A 20173-nucleotide genomic window follows, 5' to 3' on the forward strand; every position below is an offset into this window, starting at 1 on the left:
ACTCAACTTTTCCTGAATTTTAAATCATAGTTCTGATTTTTTTTTTGTGATCCCACTGTAGAGACTGGATTTTTCCTCAAGCATAGCTAGAGAACAAACCCTGACGCGATGGTTCCAGCGGTTCCACTGAAGCGGCAGCGTCACAGGCGGGGGCCCCTCCAAACCCCGAAAGCACCAGCTCCGCCGTCAGCCCGTGGCGGGGTCCGCTGCCAGGCACCCAGCACGGCGCCCGCGCTGCCGCAGCCCTCGTCCCCGCCACAACACCCGACCGAACACGTTAACCGGCCGCGGGGCGCGTCACAGCCCACGTTGCGGCCTGTCTGCCCGGGGAGCCAGGGGTGAGCGAGCCGCCTCTCCAGCACCCGCCACGGCTCGCCGGGGCCCGCTGCGGACACGGAACCTCAGGAGGGGCTGGCTGGAAGGGGCCCTACAGCCCGACTAGCCCAAGCCCCTGCCGCTGGCGGCCACACCTTCCCCACGCCAGCAAGCCGTGACACCAGTCACCATACCGCTGCCGAGACGCTGAAGAGCAGTGAGCCAAGCACAGCCACCTGGGAAACACACAAAAAATACCCTGATCAAATGAGGATTATGTGTTAACAATTAATGTGTCAAATGATTTTTGAGTATCAGCCTCATTAAGTGACGTTAACAATTTTCATCCTCGATCAAATTTAAAACCCCATCAAAACCAGGCTTTGGTTGGCGTTTCTTTTCCAGGAAACCCACCCCCCAGAGCCACCCCCCGGGGGCTGGTGGGGGCACGTGCCCGGCTGTACGCGGGCCCGACGGCACAGAGCCGCTGGCTTCTGGCAGCTGCCCAGGTGGCCCTCCCAGCCCCGCCACGGCAGCAAAGGGGATAAACTGGATGTCCCGTAAGCTGCTGGGAAGCCATCTGGCTTTAAACCCTCACGGACCACGTGCCATACTAACCTCTTCCTAATTTTACTTTGGGCTGATTTTAGAAAATGATGTATTTATTTGTGTTGTCCTCTTTAATAATCCAAAGTATGCCCCGGATGTTAGTTTTGTAATCTCTCCCTATCTTCCTAAAATACAGTAAAAAAAAGTAGCGGTTAGGAGAAACTCGTATTTAATGTACTTGGGATGAAAATTACCTGCTTCTGATTATCTAGAAATAGCCAGCCTCGGGACTTCTAGAGCAGGGTGTGAGCAGTTTCTGGCCACTCTGATACGCACAGGACGCAACTGAAATTACACACACGCACACACAGACATTTTTAAACATGAATATTTACTAACATAAATAAACAGTGTTTTATAACAAAAGGCACAGATTTTCAACTATAAACAATGGAAAAATATTTACATTTTGCACATACATAATCAAACAGCAAGTGCACAGTTGGTCACTTCAGATCATCTTTTCTATATTTTGAGATTTAGTTCCTTCCAAGCAAGTAATTTAATCAGTTCTGCAATGTCCAAATTAATTTTTTTTCCACAAAAACTGCTACCAATGTCAGATAAGAGAGTTTATTAAAATGGATACTTTAGCAGCAACAAGTTTTCAAATGGAGACAGTGTTGCTAACTTCTTCATATTGGATAATAAAATAAGGGTAGCTCTGATCATCATTAAAAATGACAAAAATCTGAGGCTCAAAGTAATTGTCCACACAAGAGTCGTAGAGGTCGCTGGTGATGCTGCTGGGGTTCACTGGCGGCGGTCTCCTCATGGTGTGGTTCCCCACCGTGTACCTGCCTGTCAGTACTTTCGCCAGGAACATGTAATGCACTCCTTTGGGTGACCTTTTGGAAAAGTTGTGGGAATAGCTTGCTTTTCTGGCAAAGTAACTGCCCTGTCCAAACATGGTGGCATGCTTCCCACAGACACGCGGGTCAAAGTTGTGCTTGCAGATTCCATCCACCACGTCCTGGGAAGTGCCATGGAACAAATGCCTTTCGTTCATTATCCTGTCAAGCCCAGTCATTTTTTTGGACATATATTCCTTTTTCCTGGAAGAGAAAACAGAAAGTGAAGATGAGTATTCACTGCAGAGCTGCTAGGGGAAAGCAGGCTCTCGCTGCAGCCCTTACAGTATCGGTACCATCCTCAGGAGCAGCAGAGCTGTACCAGGAGGTAGGAAGGCATTTCCGTACGGATAGCAGAACAGGTCTTCCACTTTCAAGCAAAGCTTTGGTGTGAATTAAGTGTCTTTTAAAGGACCTGAGCTGACACGGCCAGGGACAGAGCTCTCCCACCTGCACCGCAGCAAAGGCAAAGCAGCCTGAGAAGCGCCTGCTCATCTTTGCCTGTATTTCCCCTTGGCTGCCGAAGGAAATCTTCATCAGAGTGAAAACAAGGGCTGTGCAAAAAAAACCCAGTGCCTCCTAATCTGGCCCGAAAGTGAGTGGAAATATTTTTCAGCTAGATATCCTAGACTTATTTTGAGGTTTCTGTGAAGATAATGCTTTACAGAAGTTATCAGTAGGCGGTATATTAAACCTTTTACACAGGAAGTTGCAGGATAAGGTATTTTTCAGATAAAGTTTTTCAACTGAAGACGCTCCTTTTCTTCAGAAAATCTGGAGTTCATGTATTCTACTTAATGATCAATGTCTATTTTGCAGACCAAATTACACATTTTAAAGTATTTTTCCATTATTGTAAAAGAATGGGTATTTGCATTATCTTACCTTTTATATTTCTCCCAAAGAAACTGATTCTGCACTCTCAGAATTTTCAAAATTTTGTATTTGGTCTCTGGCACAGTCTTGTGAAACAGGTTATAAATGGTTCTATAACTTTTATCTTCCTTCAGAACAGGCACTTGGATGAAGTCCTGAGATGGATCCATACTAATCCAGGTTTCAGGGTAGAAGTTTGAAGAGGTAAGAGCAGCTGGAGATAAGACGTGTGAGGAAGCTGGTTCAGCTGATGGAGAGGTTACCGGAGAGTTGCCACCTAAGGTCCTAGTTGGGGAAGGAGAAAAAGGTTGTGCTTAAACATTCACAAACAGAACAGCTTCTAATGACGTTTATTTCATCACCAGCCTACCTTAAGCAATTGCTGCTCTTCAGTTTCGCTACAATTTACCTATCTTTAATGCTTGTTGAAGACAACCATGCCAGCTATTCCTGCTATTTTAATAGCTCCTCCATCCACATGAACTAACAGCAAAATCTTGACTTTCAGGGACGCTGTTCCACGTAGGGAAATAGCACTGCTTGGTGGTGTTTAGAAGCCTGCTATCATCGTTAGTCACGTTCTGGGGTGGGGCTATAAGCTACAGACAGGCAGAATGCCACCAAACACAATTATTCTGTATGTTAGCTATAAAGCGTTAGTGATTTTAACGCAGCAAGCAGGGCATACGAAATAAGAAGAGATGAATAATGTGACAGCATTTGACCTAATTCCTGAGAATGCAAGGAGTAGAAACACATACTTTCTTGTACAGAATGAGTAATGAACAACCCCAACCGATAACATTTTACAGGCAAAACTTGCCGGTGCTTCACTGCGTTCTGTAGAAGAGGAGATGCTATGTTTTCAGTCCTACCCCGTATCACACTGAGGAAGGCTCTCGTGTTTTCATTTGCACAGGCCAGATGTAGATTTGCATTGGCAGTTGCTTATTTTCATGCGACAGCCCAGCCCCTCCCCGCGGGAAGGCTGCCAGGCAAGGAGGCAGGGAGGGGCGAAGGAGGGGAGCTGCGGCTCTAACGGCCGTGGCAGGGAAGCTGCACGGATGCCAGGGAAAGGACAGACACTTGTAAAATCCAGTTAAGGACACCAGCTGCCGCGTGGCAAGACTTTGTTCTTAACGAATACCTGCGCCTCTGTGGAATTTTTTACACTCCTGAAGCTGCTAAATCTAGATAAAGAGTGTGGCATTTGGCTTACGTTCACCTGATTATAATCTGAACAAGCAAGTCTTACTCAGCGGGAAATCCTTACTGGAGTTCTCCCACATACATCAGTGAAATTATTTTGAACGTGTAAAGCCTGCGTGCTCAGGCTCTAGCTTTCACACTTGCAGTGCACAGCTCTTCGGCTCCTGCAAGCCAGCGAGGTTCCCTTTCAGTTGCAAAAATATATGGAACTATCTCAAAATTTCACCAGATGAGTATTTTACCAAAGTATTTTTACAGGAACAGCTGCTACTGCCTCCAGGGCCAACCCCCAGTGACTGCGCAGGGGCAAGGGGTGCTCAGGAGCCCGCAGCTCTGGTTAGGAAAGGCCACGAAGCCACAGGTGCCTGCTGCCCGGCTGGGAAGCCACAAGGTGCATCTCGCCTCTGAACCCCACAGCCAGCCTTAAATTACATTTCACTGGAGGTTAATGAACATTGAAGTTCGTTACATTCCTCAGGTCACTTGTGTTCTGGTAACGTATCACTGCCAAAGCGTAAGGAGGAAACCCGTCCCACGCCGGAGGAAGCGTGGAGAGCGACCCCCTTTGTGCATCCACCTTGGGCAAGGCGAGGTGTGACAACACCCAGGGCCAAATCCTGCCTCCTGGCACGCACCCAGCTGGAGCTCGCACATAGCCATGACAGGCAAGCTCAGCTCCCTACGCCGCCTTTGTAAAAAGAAAGTTTACTGGAGAACAACTGAACTCTCCAAGCTTTGTACCGGCAGAGCTGTTTTCTCCAGAGCAACTTCAGGAGTCAACCTCCTCTCGTGGAGGTGCGATGCTGCCTGAAAAGCCACATCGCCACGACTCCTGCACCAGCCAGTGGGTTCTTGAGGTCCAAGGAGCAACTCCTGATTGTCCCTGCTCATTAGCCTGCTTTGCTCTGCAGAGCCAACATAATTATCTAGATAAATAAGAACTCTACTGCTACTCACATCCTACCTATTGCAATGTCAACTGAAGGTTGCCTTTCAGAATGTTTAATGCTGGTGATATGTGAGCCTGGAAGAACTGTGTGTGATTTTTCTGTGTGACCCAGAAAACATTTAATGTGATTCTTCTGATGGCAGGTTGAGCTTTTCAAGCCTAGGAAAGAAGCTGGGGCAGGGGAAAAGTCTTTTCAAATTGATGCATTGGATCTGGATCAGAGAGACAGCAAACTGTAACAGCACTCACACTTCTCAGAGCAGACGTTCTCTAATTTAAAAGTGTTCACGTGGCTTTCACCTGCTGTTCAAAGCTAAAAAGAGACCTCACTTTATTTGCATGGATTTGACTCAATTCAGAATTCTTCTCTCTATTAATAGTTCAGCAGAAACCCAGAAGATGGATTTTTCTAAGAATTATTATTACAATAGCAGTCTTCACTATTACAGTGTGCATTTAAGATTTTTTTTTCCCTCCTGAAGTCAATGGGTAAAAAATAACTACTGTAGAACCTCATTCACTCACACTTGCACTGGAAGACCAAGCACAGATTAACAATAACTTATGGATTAATGAGTAAGACATCAAATACAATAAACGTACTGGGATCTTTTGCTGTACTTTGTTCATTTCCTCTGACTAGTGTAAATTATTTGTAAGCATTTATTACACAAGGGAAGCCATTAAAAACTCACCATTTCTCAACCACTATAACCCACTTTTCTCAGTTTCTAGCCAAGATTCCTTCCCAGTTTTAGAACAGATTAAGCAGGTGGGAGGGGAGGGAAGTAAGAAATTGCAGGTAGCGTTGTGTGATAAGTGGAGGCAAATCCTGACTTCTTAAGGATAGCTCCCACAAATATTTAAAATACTCTTTCGTTCCTTGCTAAGAATTGGCAGATTTTTAAGTAAGCATTACTAGGGCTTTATCTAAAGAAAATATAAATGAGATTTACTGCAGAACAACAGAAATTTCAGAGCTTAGTTTATTGTTTTGGTAGCAGGCAGGAATAGTTATGGTCAAGGCTTCATGAGTGTAGAACCCTCAAGGGTTCACTAAAATTAGCAGGAACTGCCGAATTTTAGCATATCTCAAAATTCTAGACTTACACTGTAGTAAACCAGCCACTGGTAGCAAGTATCAGGAGCATACCCAAAATGCTTGTTTTTCATTAAGGTGATAATCGGAATTGCTGTAACCTCAAAGCGCATGCCTGGTCTTCTCACCTGCATCCTCTCAGCACCTCTTCAATAATGTCGGGTTTCCTTCCTGTAAACCCGTACCTAAAAATGTTTCTAAGAACCACGTGTTCTGAGGCTTTGACCAAATCCACACGCACCTCGCCGTAACGACTCTGCAAGCTAACGAGCACTCGGTCCCTGCTGCCGCAGCTACAGCTCCTTTGACTGGCCCGGCACGCCAAGCTGCCAGCCAAGGCTAACAACTTCCACCCCTCTGCCAACGGGGCAATATGCTCCTAACTACTGAGCGCTGACAATAATGTTTCCAGCTGTGCTGGTGAGATCACAAAAATGGCATTTTTATGAGTTGTAATCAAAAATGACTACAGTGCAACACTTTCCTCACTCTGCCTTTGATGGGTGAGCATGTTCACCCCCAGCTGGGATGACAATAAAAACAAGGCACGTTTTAATTGTGCTTGGAAATTATACGACGGTTTTGAACGCTTGTTTTTATGGGACCTAGAACCGGTAGCCTGGCAGTCACTACAGCCGGTGAGATGCCGAAAGCCGGACAACACTTTGGCAAACTTGAACGGCATCTGTGCTTCTGATGTCCGAGATCCACGAGGTACATGATAACTTTTAAATAACGGAGCCCAGCAGCGAGGAGTTCCTCAGACAGTATTTATCTTGAAAAGCGGCAAGTGAGAGCTGCCAATATGACTCAGATTTTTTATTATTGCTTCCAATTTTTCTACCCAACAACCCCTATGTCCTTGTCACACCTTAAGGAGTACGGTTCTCACAGACAGACCAACACAGAGAGCAAATGCAAGGTTTCCATTTTGCTGGGATACGTACTGTAGGAACGGCATCAGCACGATGCACGAGCGAAGGAGGGGTCTCCTCTTGATTTCTCTTCTGAAACACGCATTTTGCTGGAATCCATCTTTGATGTTTAAGATATACTGATTATGCCAGGTAACAAACCGAACCTCTTTCAGACCCCGGCAGCTGGCCTCTTCTATCAATCTTACAACAGGCTGTTTCAATAAAATTAAGAAAAATAAACCATAGACATGATAAATTACATGTTCAAAAATTAGCCTTTTTTCCAGAGACCTCAAAGAACCCCTCTCTCTACTCTCTCTCCCCGCTCTGAGGCACACGTACACTTAGACTGCTGAGAAATGTTCCATTACCTGTTTGCAGGATCTGCCGAGGCAGGTTTCACAACCTTCCCACCTAACTGCTGCTGGTGCTGTCACGTTTTCGCATGTCAAATGTTGTTCCCAATATCTAACCTAAAACTTCCTTGCCAGAAATTAATTACTTTTTGCCCGCTGAGCATGGAAAACAGAAGTCTACTGTAGAATATATATTAATATATATATTCTCACAGTATTTTTTTCTTCTTTTCTATGCTACAGAAACCCAGTTCTTTTAACTTCTCCTCGCAAGTCAAACATCCTACACTTCTTGTTATTTGTGGTGCTTTCTTCCAGACTCTCTCCAGTTCTTGGGGCTTTTTTTCATTTGCAAAGCCCCAGACCGCACACAGTGCTCTGCCTTAAGCTTCCTACCACGCTTACAAAGTCAGTGTGACATATGAAAAACATGAACATGATCTAGTTTACGTGGGTATTTTTGGTATTGCCAAAATAGTAAGACACCAGTGAAGTTTTTTGTTCAAAATATTTTGCACAGCTCTGGCCAGATGAAGATGAGCTCTTAACTACCACCGGTATTTAGAAGGCCAGCCGGAGTGCTTACTTGAATGAAGTGAACAGAAGTATTCTGGGTTGGGCTTGGTTTTGCCTAGCACAATACTGTTTGACAATGGATGTGACTTCTGTGTCCATAATTGGGGTTAAACAGTTGCAAGAGAAGGCCTATTTAAAACCCAACACGGAAACCCGCAGCTGTTAAAGACCAAAGGGCAACGGTGACACTGGAATGAGTGTGCATAAACCATCGGTGAACGGATTTAAACTAGATGGTCAGGAAAAGCTCCCCAAGGAGCAGGGGCTGGCAGCTGTGGGAACGTCCAGCTCCAGCTGCAGAGGGTGCAGCCCACAACACAGTGAAGGGCTGGAACAAGTGACCCTGGAGCCTCATGCCCTGCATTGTGGTATCTTTGGGGACAGGTAAATAAATCAAAAACTGCAAAGCTAAATGGTGGTGTTGTTAAAAAGGCTGCAGAAAGCTGTCCCCTTTGTTTCAAAACCAGATTTGTAGGGATTAGAAAGGACTTTCTTGGTACTGACATGGGCCAGTTTGCTCTCAAATTTGACAATTTGGTCAGCCTCCACATCTCCGATGTTTCAAGGGATAATTCAAAGTGCAGTCCAGTAGAGCAGAGTTCTCCTTTTATAGATTTTTCAGGTCAGCACTGACCTGGATTATCTTCCTCAACAATAACTCTAAGTAACTTCCCTGAATATTCAAAGTGGAAACAGACTAAAAATATACATATATAGTTTATAGCATATACTGTACATAGAGTTTGGGGTTACAACCCAAAAGCAGGATTCCAGAACATGTTAAATACCTCAGAGTATTCTCTCCAGCCAAAGTGGTCCCTGCAGAAGTATTTCCAGATGGTGTAGTAGTTGGAGCTGGAGCTGGGGCAGGAAGGTGTGGACAGCCGCCGCATTTGGTCAAACTCAACAGTTTCGTATAATTTCATAAGATTCAAATCCACCCAAAACTCATGTCCCCTGGAAAGAAGAAGAAAACCAAAGAATATTCACCTTCTGTAATCCACTGCAAAGATCACTCAGAGATAACAGAACAGCTTGGCATAGTGCTCCCCACAGATACTCCTGGTCTGGCCGTGCTCATGCCACACCACCCCCGCGAGCAGGAGGCTGGCTCGCGGGCTGGAAGCGGGCACAACGTGGAGGCAAGCGCAGAGATGCTGGAGAGCTGCGAGGGCAAAGTAATGATCAGGTCAGGTCAGGTCAATGACACCAGGGTCAATGGTGGGAAAAAATGGTCTACAGGAAGGCGACAAACCAAACCCAGGAGCCTTCCTTGTCTGGTGGTATTTAATCAGTACACACGAGTGGTACAAAAATCAATATACATATCCTTGACATTTTGAGCATACTAAGTAAATACATCACACAACCATATTTGATGAAGCAGCCACGTACTATTCAAAAGGTTATTCTTGTGAAAGTTAGTGCTTCAGGGAAGAAAAGAAAATGTAAATGGCTCCAGATGAGGAGCATCTGCTGCCAATCCACCAGAGAGTTCGAGTATCTTTCATCATGCGCAGCAGAAGAGAACTAGGATAATATGAAAAGGAAACATCATTTCACAATTAGGGAGCCTACACGGAGGAGTACAGACTTTTTGGTTTTTTTAGTACCTATATTGCTGCTACAGAAATCAGTGCCAGTATGCAACTTCACGTAAAGTGCCTGGTGCTTTCAGAAGGACCTAACAACAACAGGGTGCTACAAATCAAAAGCCAGAGCACACCCTTCATCTAAAGGCAAAAATAAAAGTGTGTTTCCTCCACTACAGAGTGGTGTCTAACACTGACTGCTGAATGCCTTAGCAAACAGTTCCTAACGCTGTGTCATTAGTGTTAAGAGAGAGCCTGCAAATTAAGGAAAATTCTCAAGTAAAGCATGGCATTCTAAAGCTCTGCCGATCATCAGACAATCGCTGGTTTATTAGCAATCAAGAACTTAAGAAAATCATAGAAATTGGAAGAAACGACAGTAATACTAATTCCCTCCAAAAGCTATTTTTTTTAGAACTGGGATCAACATATTTCCAAAATAATGCTGTTTACATAATTGGTTTTCTACATTTATAATCTCTTTACCAGTTGTCAGCTTACTAGTATTCATTAACAGTTACTAATCTTTGGTAACTGGAAACACAGCTTTTGAGACTATGTAAAATATTTTCTTTGAATTCTTAAGAGTAAACATAAATCAAGCTGATACTTGAAATCCAGTTTATTTTTAAAACTTTGGCACATTAATAGTGTGTATGATCAAAGTACTGTGTATGAAATTTGCCACATCAAATGACAGCTATTCAAAACATCTATATGATTTTATGAATACAGATTTCCTTCAGAATGGCTGCGATTTTGTTAGCTATTTCACTGGTACAGTTGCTGAAGAGTTTTATTATACCACTTCCACAGAAAACTACTGGAGGGTTCCCACTTTAACAAATGATGATCAGCTGGAACAACCCTTCATTTCTCAACAGGAGATACAGGTGTGTAGCTGTTCATAAGTGTTTATCATCATCAACTAATTGCATTTGGGTCTGTGAAGTGCTAAGCACAGTTTGAAGTCCTGACACAGGCAAAAGGACAACACGACACGCCTGCTCCTACGGGCTCACTGTCAGGGGAGCTGATCCGCTGCTCCTCGGGCAGCTTTCGACTGCTCTTTGTGTTCAGTAAGCGTTCATGTAGACTTAAGGATACAGAATAGTCCCCAAAGTCAAACCCAATGTCTCAAAAATGCAACTCTGTCAGCTACTTTCAAAATTCTTTGGACACAAACCCCTTTCTTTCTGCAACACCCCCAGCACCCCAGCCCAAGCCCCAAGCAGCATGGGCTCTGCCCGACTCATTCCGGGGACACACAGCAGACCCGCCTGCAGCAGGAGCAGCCCCAGCCAGCCTCCTGCCCCTTGACGGCAAGAACTCGCTACCTAAAAGGAACATCCTGCCAGCTGCCTGTACTTGGCTCTCTAAAACCGGTCACAGCATCACACCAATTCAGATGAAAATTTTGTCAAGACACTATCGCACCAGATCCGTGGAAGGTTTAACAGCGTGCTCCCCACTTGTGCCAAACGGCGTACCAAAGCACGACGGTTAGCATGAGTACAGGAGGAAGCCAGCTACCCTGCGTGCGACGTGTGTGCTTCCCACCCGAGCTGCACCCACCGCCAGAAGGCTGATGCACTAACTACAGCCGACACGCCGCAGCCGCAGCTCGTGCGCCCGCACCCACGCGACTCCAGAAAGTGCCTGTAACAGCAGCACAAGATGATAAATGTCAGATACAAGCGACGTAAGACAGATGGAGACAGCAGGAAAACTAGCACAGAGCAAACGAAATGACTGGTACAAAGGGACTGAAAGTCAATGTAGGGCTTACCAAAAAAAATAATTACACTCTCTGGAGTGAAAAACCTAGTATCAGATCACCCCACCTGCCGGGTATGTTGCCGTTTCATTCCGTAAAAAGCAGCTACAACCTCCTTTATTGTGTGTGAAATCATGAGGAAATCATCTCTCTGAAATACCAAGCTATGTTATTTATAGTATTAGCAGGCAGCACCCTAAGCATGATTTTTTTGAGCTTACTTCTTCATGAATATGTATTTTAATGCTGCTTTAGGGACATTTGCTTTTTCTTATCAAAACATCTTACAATTGTGAATTGCAGTGCCTACTAAAGCCATCGCTTCTGAGAAAAGCGTATTTAGCAATCAAAAGTGTTTATATTCTTCCTTTGGAGTGAGGAGTTGGACTCAGTGTTTTGGGGTTATGTTTCACCTACAAATCCAAGTCCTGAATCAAGACCCCCCAGACACTGTGCTGCATATTGTATGAAACAAATACCTCAATAGATATTTCTCAATACAAAACCTCACAATTTAGCGTTCAACCTCACTTCAATCTCTTTTCAAGTCAATCACCATAGCATGGCTCTCCCTACTCCAAAGATCTGTGACCTGCAAGAAAGTGCAAAGAAATGGAAAACCTTTTCTTTGCGAGTATATTATTTTCTTTTAAAGGTGGTAAACCCTAGAGGATCATTTAATGTTATTATAGTGTTGTACGTTGCATGTGGAAAACAGATAATGAAGAAATGTTTGCAGCTTTCTATGCCAACGCACTGCAAAGTAAAGAGAACCTGAAAACCAACACACATTCTAAACATGATAAATATTATCCACTAGCATGCTGAACTCTTTTAAGAGTAAGCATAGACTGGTTAATATCCTAAGAAGTTAAAGATCTGTAAAATTTGAAGCCTGGAAAATAAATTCCACAAGCACTTGAAACATGGCTGGCTTCCAGTGCGTGATTTGGTTATTTCTAATATGGGCTTAACTGTGTTAAAACAGTCTCCAGCAGACACACCGAGCTCTGCAGCAATGCAAGGGGAATCAAAGTAATGCAGCGGGAGGGCCCCAGTGGAAGGAAAAACACTTTGAGATGGACACAGTATGGGACTGCTTTTCCTCATGCTTTCAGTGCAGAGCAAGCAGACCTTCAGGGTGCACTCCTAAAACTCTGGGCGACGGTGTGTATGCAGAAAAGGGTATTTGTGTGCAGACATCTTCTAGCTGCCGAACAGGCGGGGAACTGTCGAGTTTTTACACCGCTATTCTTCCAGCAGCACTGTAACAATGTGAAAACTGCACAGGCAATTCCAGTACAGCAAAACGCAGGAAGTTTTTTTTACCCTATAACAAATGGAATCTGTGCACAGCTAAGTGTGCATCTACGTACCTCATAAGACTCTGCTTAAGATTTATGAGGCTGGCAGCTAACGATGGCTTATAGGGGAAATAACTTCGCTGAAAGCTGAACATTTTTCTGCAAAAACTGTGTAGAATTGCCAAATTATTTCTCAGTACTGAAAAATGTAATGATTGCCTGCTGATTGGAATTTTTTACATTTTTGCAGCTCACTGCTCCTACTTCTTTATCAGATTCCCCTCCCACGTAAGCAAACTGAGGACAGGATGGTCATTGCTCATTGACTTATGCTGACAAGTCACTGCAAGAACCACCCAGGCACCAGGCACTGAAACAGCTGGTTACCACCCCTTCAAACGTTCTTCTGGAAAGCCGGTGTACCATACAACACATTAAGTGTACTTGTTTTCCCATTCCTAAATGGAACTGCTCAGTCCGCCCGGCTCCGGAGGCCACGGTGTTTTCCAGCGACCCACCTTTCGGTGCGTGCCTGCGCCCCCGCCAGCAGAGCAGAGTAGAGCTCCCAAAGCTCCCACGCACCAAGCGCTGGCTTGCAGCTTGCTTTGTCCAAATCCATCGCTCTTCAATGAAAGACGGGGACACCAGCTGCTTAAAAGTTTCTCAGAGTAAAAACTTCAGCTTAGAACCCCAAAAAGTGCTCTCCAATTATTTCCTGAATTAAAAATATGTGGTTGAGATACTGCTTGGTACGGTATCCTCTATCCATCCCCCTCAGCTGTGAACAGGGAAAGGTTCAGCAGTTTCAGGATGTTAACATGGCAGAATCTTCCTGAAATTGAAACTTCTGTTAAATTAGGGATGTTTTAAAAATGGTGGGTTTATTTTTCAAGTTGGAAGAGTGTTTAGAATGCTACTTCCCATTCATTTTAACAGAAAATTAAGTGACCAAATTATCTAAAACACCCTGAAATCTACACAACAGTGTTTTATTTTTTCCCCTGAATACTCTATCTAAAGACTTTTAAACTCCACACATTGTTTTCTACCTAAGAATAAATTATTTGGAACAATACTGCATTATTTTATACAGCTGAAAGTTCAGACAAATGCATTTAAGTGACTGCATCTGGAAAACACAGTATGTGCCCAGAAGCCTACTTGATTTTTTTTCCTAATTATAACACTGGGAATAAAGGAGACACTTTCACAAAAAACCTTGACTCACATAAAATGTATATTACTCCAATGCTCATTTACATTCTTTAACATTTCTCTATTCAGAAGTATTAACTTTTTACTGGCTTTTAAGTTCTAAAACTCAAAAGTACATTTAGTAAAGTTGTTTAATAACAGTTCTTTGGTTAAAGCACTTCCTCTGTATATTAAAAAGCCTATTACCGGCTTACATAATGCAAAGCCATGAAAAAAAAAAAAGAATCGTGATTACAGCAAGTGATTGCGTGATTACATTCCTGGCTTCAGCTTTAAGACACCAGTGATGAAAGCAAATGCGACAACTGTACCTCGCCACTGCCTGAGGCCTAAATATAGGCCAAAAGACGCCAAATTTAGGCTTCAAGAACAGCAAGAATGCAAGATGCTCAAGGTTACATCTGGATGTTCTTTAGCACAACATCACTTTATCTTCCCACAGCATAATGATTTACTACTGCTGATATACAGCGTATGCTACCTAAAGTGAAAGGTATTCTCCATGATGTATAGATTATGGATAGCATATAGATTAGGAGAGGGAAAAACCAACAATAAAGCGGCAAGGCGCACATCACCTTGGCTCGTGCCCTGAAGGGAGCACGAGAACAAGTAACGCATCACGGGCACGTGATGGCACAACAGGCTGTGCCTCCAGGAGATGCTCACATGCAACGGCCATGAAACACTCGGGTACGACAATGACAGCGGTGGAACAAATACACACAGAAGCAGCAATTAAACCCCTTTCTGGTGCGCAGGGGTGAAACAGGCCCCTCCCAACACCTCCTCTGCACCACCTGCAGAAGACGAGCTCCATAGATGGAATCCATTGTTTTCTCAGGTAGTCTGTGTTAGGGAGAGTGCGGGACTGACGTGATTTAAAAAAAATAATAATCTGGTGGTGTTACTCATGGACTTCTGGAAATATCAATCTGGAGAAGAGCTGGAAGGCGATTCTGAAGGCTGCAGTTTGTCAGACATTTGAGAAAGCAGGAAATGTGTTAAAACACCTTGGTGGGGCAAAGTGTTACTCCCACTACCTCTGCATCATGCAGCAGGAACAGCCTTCAGTGCAGCTTGACACCAGTAATAAAAACAACACTGTCTTTTCCTACAGAAAAATGTATTAAACCTCTCTGCAAACACCACAAAACTTTGCTTCATCTTGCTTCTGAGGTAGAAAATTACTATCCCCATTTTTCCCTGGGGAAGACAGATACACAGAGAGACTAAAATAGCTTCTCTAAAGTCCCAGAGAGAGCCTGTGACAGAGGTGGGAACAGAGATTACTTAAGAACTTCTTTTCACCAACTAAGCAAATAAAGGTCTCTATTTATAAAATAAAGCAGGAGGTCAATGGAATTACTTGCACTGGAAGAATAAGCACACTGAACTCTCCAAAGAACACAGCGAACCCCAACCTGGTGCTGTACAGCAGCGCAGTTCAAAGTAGAACTCCACAGGTGCTCTCTCAACAGCAGAGCCCGGTTGCTGCAGTAAGTTACATTTTCTCTGTGCCCTAAGAAATAACACAAAGACATCACCTCTTCAGGGCACTGACCTGAGTAGATACTTTGACTAGCAAGTTACAACATGGAAGCCTTTTTTTCAGATGAATGTAGCCTGCTAAAATAAGGGTATTTGGGCTCACTCTTCCTCGCATCCTTCTGATGAACTTCAGCCCCATGTGTGGATTGCCTGGGCTCTCCCCATTCAGCAAGACAAACATTCACTAGATATGTACATATGACTAGGAGAAATATTTTTTTATAAGCGCTATGAAAATGCATGTGGTTTCGAACTCTTCTCCTAGGTTCAGTTCCAGTCAACGAGTCTTACCGCAAATAGAGTTCAGAAAAAACAGAAACCTAGCGATCAACAAAGCTCTGTGCAGGAAATGAAACTCCGTTCCCATCAGAACAGCTGTGATACAATGCAAGGCTGAGAGTTAAACACCACTTAGATGATGAAACTGTTGATTTTCTCTTTATGACTAAACCAGTTCCTCTCTGCAACAGCAACCACCTGAACACCACTCAAGGGAACAAATGAACTTAAAAGACCCAAGCAGGTATGAAAACCTGGACGTAAGTTCGAAAGATTAGTCAAATTGAACTCTGTTACTGCAGGAGCTACAAGTCAGGCACTGCCGCCTTCTCGTGACCCCCATCAGCAATATTTCACCTGGTAGCAGGCAGCTGTGGGAAGTTGCAGGCTGTAGTCCAGCTGTGGGTGAGGGACCAAGTGTTTCAACTCCACTGTACGAAACTGAACCTCACTTAAGGTATATTGTCTTAAGGAGATCTTTCTTCCTAAGCACTGAAACAGGAACATGGGATCTTAAACAACAACAGCCAAAATCTGCCCCCATCAAAGCCAATACTGATTCCACAGGAAGTAATGGCAAGCATGGGCACAGGTAGCACCCCCGACGGGACATCCATCGCACAGCTTTTCACAGCACAGCCACACAAATGCAGCCAAATTCCGGTGATTGCTGTAAGGAGTGGGAAAGGGAAACTGGAACCTTCCCTCACAGAAGCAGTACCTGGCACCAGGGCAAGAAAAAAACAAGATGGTAAACACGATCCCACAGTCTTGATCTTATCAGCATCTCATCATTCTTAAACCAAGAGAGGGGCAGCAGGTGACAAGGCAGGAAATTAGTTTCATGTTTTACCAAATTTGTTCCCTCATCGTGTCAGGTTGCTTCTCTCTGCTGTGGCTGTGAGCCATGCAGGAGGGGGACAGTGACAGACTCAGTCACAAGAGGAAGGTGCTACAGAAAGATTTACCTCTACACTTAAATCCATCATCAGAGAAAAAAAGCCCCCAAAACCATCAATATAGTAGTAGCTTTACTGTTTTTCCCATATTTGTTTTTTTAGAAGTTGGAAAGGCAGACTTTTCTGCATTTATAGTTGGTGACTGGGGGTGCCTGAAAAAGCAATCTTCTAATTGTCACAGTGAGAAGGTCTACCCTGAATTGCATGTTTGTAAGCTGGAAACAACTGCTGATATACTGGTCCAGTTGCACATGCAGCTTAGATGAAAGCCTGGCCCCAGATCTTTTCTAGCAGGGGGGGGGAAAAAAATACTTCAAATCTATCAAGCTCTTTCTCACACAGAGATACCATCTCTGGCTCAGGAAGTCATTGAGGCATGACTGCTGGAAGGTAAGAGCCTGTACTGAGAAATACGTTTGTTCTGTTCTACTCTTCCCAAGAAACCCACTGTAGGCAATTTTTGAACATAAGGTACTAGGTTAAAGTGGTCCTTCGGTGTGAAGTACTGTTAAGTTCTAAAAATCTGTAGCAACAAGGATGTCAAACACATTCAACGCTTCCAAGGATTACTGCATGTACCATATTTCATAATTCAAATCCAAGTTACATCTTCTGTTTGCAGTAGAGGACAAACATGGATGTCCTTGCCTGAGGTAGATTGCTGGTTTCAAAGGTCTACCCACACCAGATGAGGAGATGTTTTGCAGACAGTTTTGTTTATTAGTTTTAATTTTTGTATCAGTAGATGTTTCGGAGACAGCTTGGAGTGACAACAGAGCTGATACAGGACAGGGTTTTCACGTCCCAAGAGGCACTTGCTTTCACAAAGCTGCCATAGGAACACTTTCCAAAGTGCTTAAATAGAGCTCCGTTTTCAAAGCCCCATTTTTAAAAAACGTTCTGCACAGACAGGCCTGCTTTTTTTTTCCCCTTAGAATTCTATCCAATCTGAGGACTTAAAGTACCTCTATTTAAGATTTATGCTAAATAATGAAACTGCATCAATTTCATCAATGCTTTACATAAGATGATCATATACAAGTCTAACATCGACTAGTGACCACCAGTTCTGGATGTTTCAGTTTCCCAGTTCCACCCAGTGGGCCAAGCCACACCCTCCACCTCCAGCTTCCCAAAAGAGGACTCCTCTACAGGTTTGACTACAAGTATATAAATTGCTATTACTACCCAGCTCAAACCTCTATTGCTTTCAACAAATATATGCACCAACTAGGCAGGCACTTCACAAACACCACTCTCGCTAAGCAAGTAATTGTAACAGGCTCTTTCTGTTCCTCATCCTTACTGAAACGGGCAGGCAGACACTGCAACAACACTGTGCCTGCTGGATCACCTGTAAATGACTCTTCTGAGCAATCCGTTTCACCAATTATAAATCTTTGTTTCAGAAAGGACTGTTTTATTACCGTAAGTACACAGGGAACAGACTGACCTCAACCTGAAGCCAGGTGACAGCTGTTTCCAAAACTGTAATTGTTTATTGACGTGAAACAAGAAAAGAGATACACGAGTGACTGCAGATTCCTACGGCAGCTCAACATAACACTTCTAACTTCCCTAGGTTTGTATAGCTAGAAGCCAATTAGTTTTATTTCATATGTAAATGATACTATAAAGTGGAGCAAACAGGAATTCACTGAGGCATACTATTATAAAGCACAAGGCAAACACTTCTAAAATCACTTCACATGCTTTTTATTTAGAGTCCCTGTCTTGCATTCCTCCTAGCAAGGAATTAAAAGAAGTTCAAAATCATTCAGCTGTGTATATTCAAGAAACACCACACACTAAATCGCCAGGCACTGTGAATTTCAGCTGTTTTCTCATCTCCAGTGTTATCAATAACACATGAGTTATCTCACACGCTGTGGCAGCTGTGCAGATTAGAAAGATAACTTCCTAAATTTAACTATTGAGTTGGTCAGACTCTGCTTCCACTGTGCTCTGTATGATTTTAAAGTCATATAGCATATTCTAACAGCATCAGAGAAAACAAGTTATTCCGTGAACACAAGAATGGAGGAAAACTAGTTGTCTGTACATTCATTTTTGTCCTCACCGTTCCTTCTCAGGTCTTTCCCTACGCCCACTGATAACCCCACTGGGGAACACACAATACTTACTCTGACTTCATCCCAGAATTATGCATGTATACCAAGCAATTAGTCACCTGCTCCCAGGCAGAATATGTACCACTGGGGGTCCACCTGCTTTTCCCTGATTGCAGCCAGTTCATTTGGCCTTTCTCTTTGAGCTAGAAGGAGCCATTTCATAAAACTTAAATTACAGGGGAAAAAAAGGGGGGGGGACAGGAAGGGGAACCAAAGCAACTATGAGAAGCTGTTGTTTCGTGTGGGTTAGGATATGCCGGGGTACACGTAGCTGAACAGCCGCTGCGGTTCCCATGGCACACAGGGATGTCTCTTTGCCAAGAGGAGGAGTGGAATTTTCAGCCAAAGCCAGGGGGAACTGACAGGTCAGGAACTCCAGAGCTGTTTTAAACAAATCCTCATGTCATCAGTAATGATGTTGCTTATTTTGAAAAGCAACATATGCATCATTGGACCAGTGTGCATGTGGGGAAAACCTGCTCTGTTCTGCAGCCAAGTATTTCCCCTACTAAAGAGCATCTTAAAATCTCCCACCTTGGGTACTGTCATGCTGGAAGCAGTACTTGGCATTGTTCAAATATTTAGCTGCATGCTGAACTTCTCCAGGGCCTCTCCTCACATGTATGAAGAAAACCGAGTGCCTCTGAAATACTTTAACCTGTTTAAAGTTCCTATTTCCCCATTTGTTTAGATAGCTTGGTATTTGGCTCTAAATACTTGACAGATTTAGGAAAGCAAAAACATAGACAATTGATAAAGTTTTCTATTCCGTTTGAGACCGACGTGCATTAAGTATGAGGCAGTCGTATTACAAAGACCTAACTAAACAAAGTTTACCACTTTCTCCTACTTTCAGATCATGCTCCCTTAGATGAAAGGCAACAACTGAATGCATACTTTACATTACTCATCTCAGTAACACCAAGAAGATTTATATAAATAGCGACTTGAAGGACATCATACTTGAATTTAGAGCCTATTCTCCAATTGAGCCAATAGCCCAACACTTCCTTGAATGGCCCAGCCTCCCTGGAGCAGCACACAATGGCAATATTCTGCATGCAGACTGTAATCATCACTTACTGTGCCATATAAACTGTTTAAAACAAAGGTGAATAAACAACTACCGCCCACTGGTTGTCAGGCTGGCTTCTGCACGGCCTTTCTTGGACATGCAAACTGCTGAACAGACATTTCCTTGTTGTACGCAATCTGTATAGATAGGCCTGTAAAGCTAGTCTGACCACAAGAGATTAATAGCTTTAGCCAAATAATGCGGTAACCATGTGAACGATGAGCTGTTCTAGCATGTTTGCGAGCCTCTCAGCAAGGTTCAACACGCTGCTATCTGCATCTTGTTGCCAGGAGACACAACATCGCCCAGGAACATAAGGGAAGCCAGGCTGCAGTGACCACCAGTGAACTCGAGGAAGAGTCGCGCTGGGTCCAGAAGCCCACATCTAAAGGTCTGGCAGGTTCTTCTGATAGCACATGATGTTGTGTAAGAAGAAACTGGCGGTGATACATAGTAAAACATTTACATCCACCCACGCCCCCCCTTAAAAATCTTGCTTAAAACTATGTTAGGTCTAAGTTTTAAAGCACCT

At 43.8% G+C, this 20173-nt stretch overlaps 1 protein-coding gene across 5 annotated transcripts in view; it reads right to left on the bottom strand.

Moving 5' to 3' along the window:
• Positions 1-1236: 1236 nt before the first annotated feature.
• LOC121097112 (TCDD inducible poly(ADP-ribose) polymerase) overlaps positions 1237-20173 on the bottom strand; it is a 39900-nt gene continuing 20963 nt past the window's right edge. For all 5 annotated transcript variants that reach the window (XM_040613873.1, XM_040613868.1, XM_040613870.1 and 2 more), the window contains 4 exons: positions 8546-8714; positions 6856-7037; positions 2661-2936; positions 1237-1979 (listed from right to left, as the gene is read on the bottom strand). In XM_040613873.1, coding sequence (XP_040469807.1) covers positions 1532-1979; positions 2661-2936; positions 6856-7037; positions 8546-8714 — 1075 coding nt within the window. In that variant the 3' untranslated portion in view covers positions 1237-1531. The remainder of the gene's footprint in view (positions 1980-2660; positions 2937-6855; positions 7038-8545; positions 8715-20173) is intronic.

The sequence above is a fragment of the Falco naumanni genome, chromosome 13 (genome assembly GCF_017639655.2).
Source record: "Falco naumanni isolate bFalNau1 chromosome 13, bFalNau1.pat, whole genome shotgun sequence".
NCBI lineage: Eukaryota > Metazoa > Chordata > Aves > Falconiformes > Falconidae > Falco > Falco naumanni.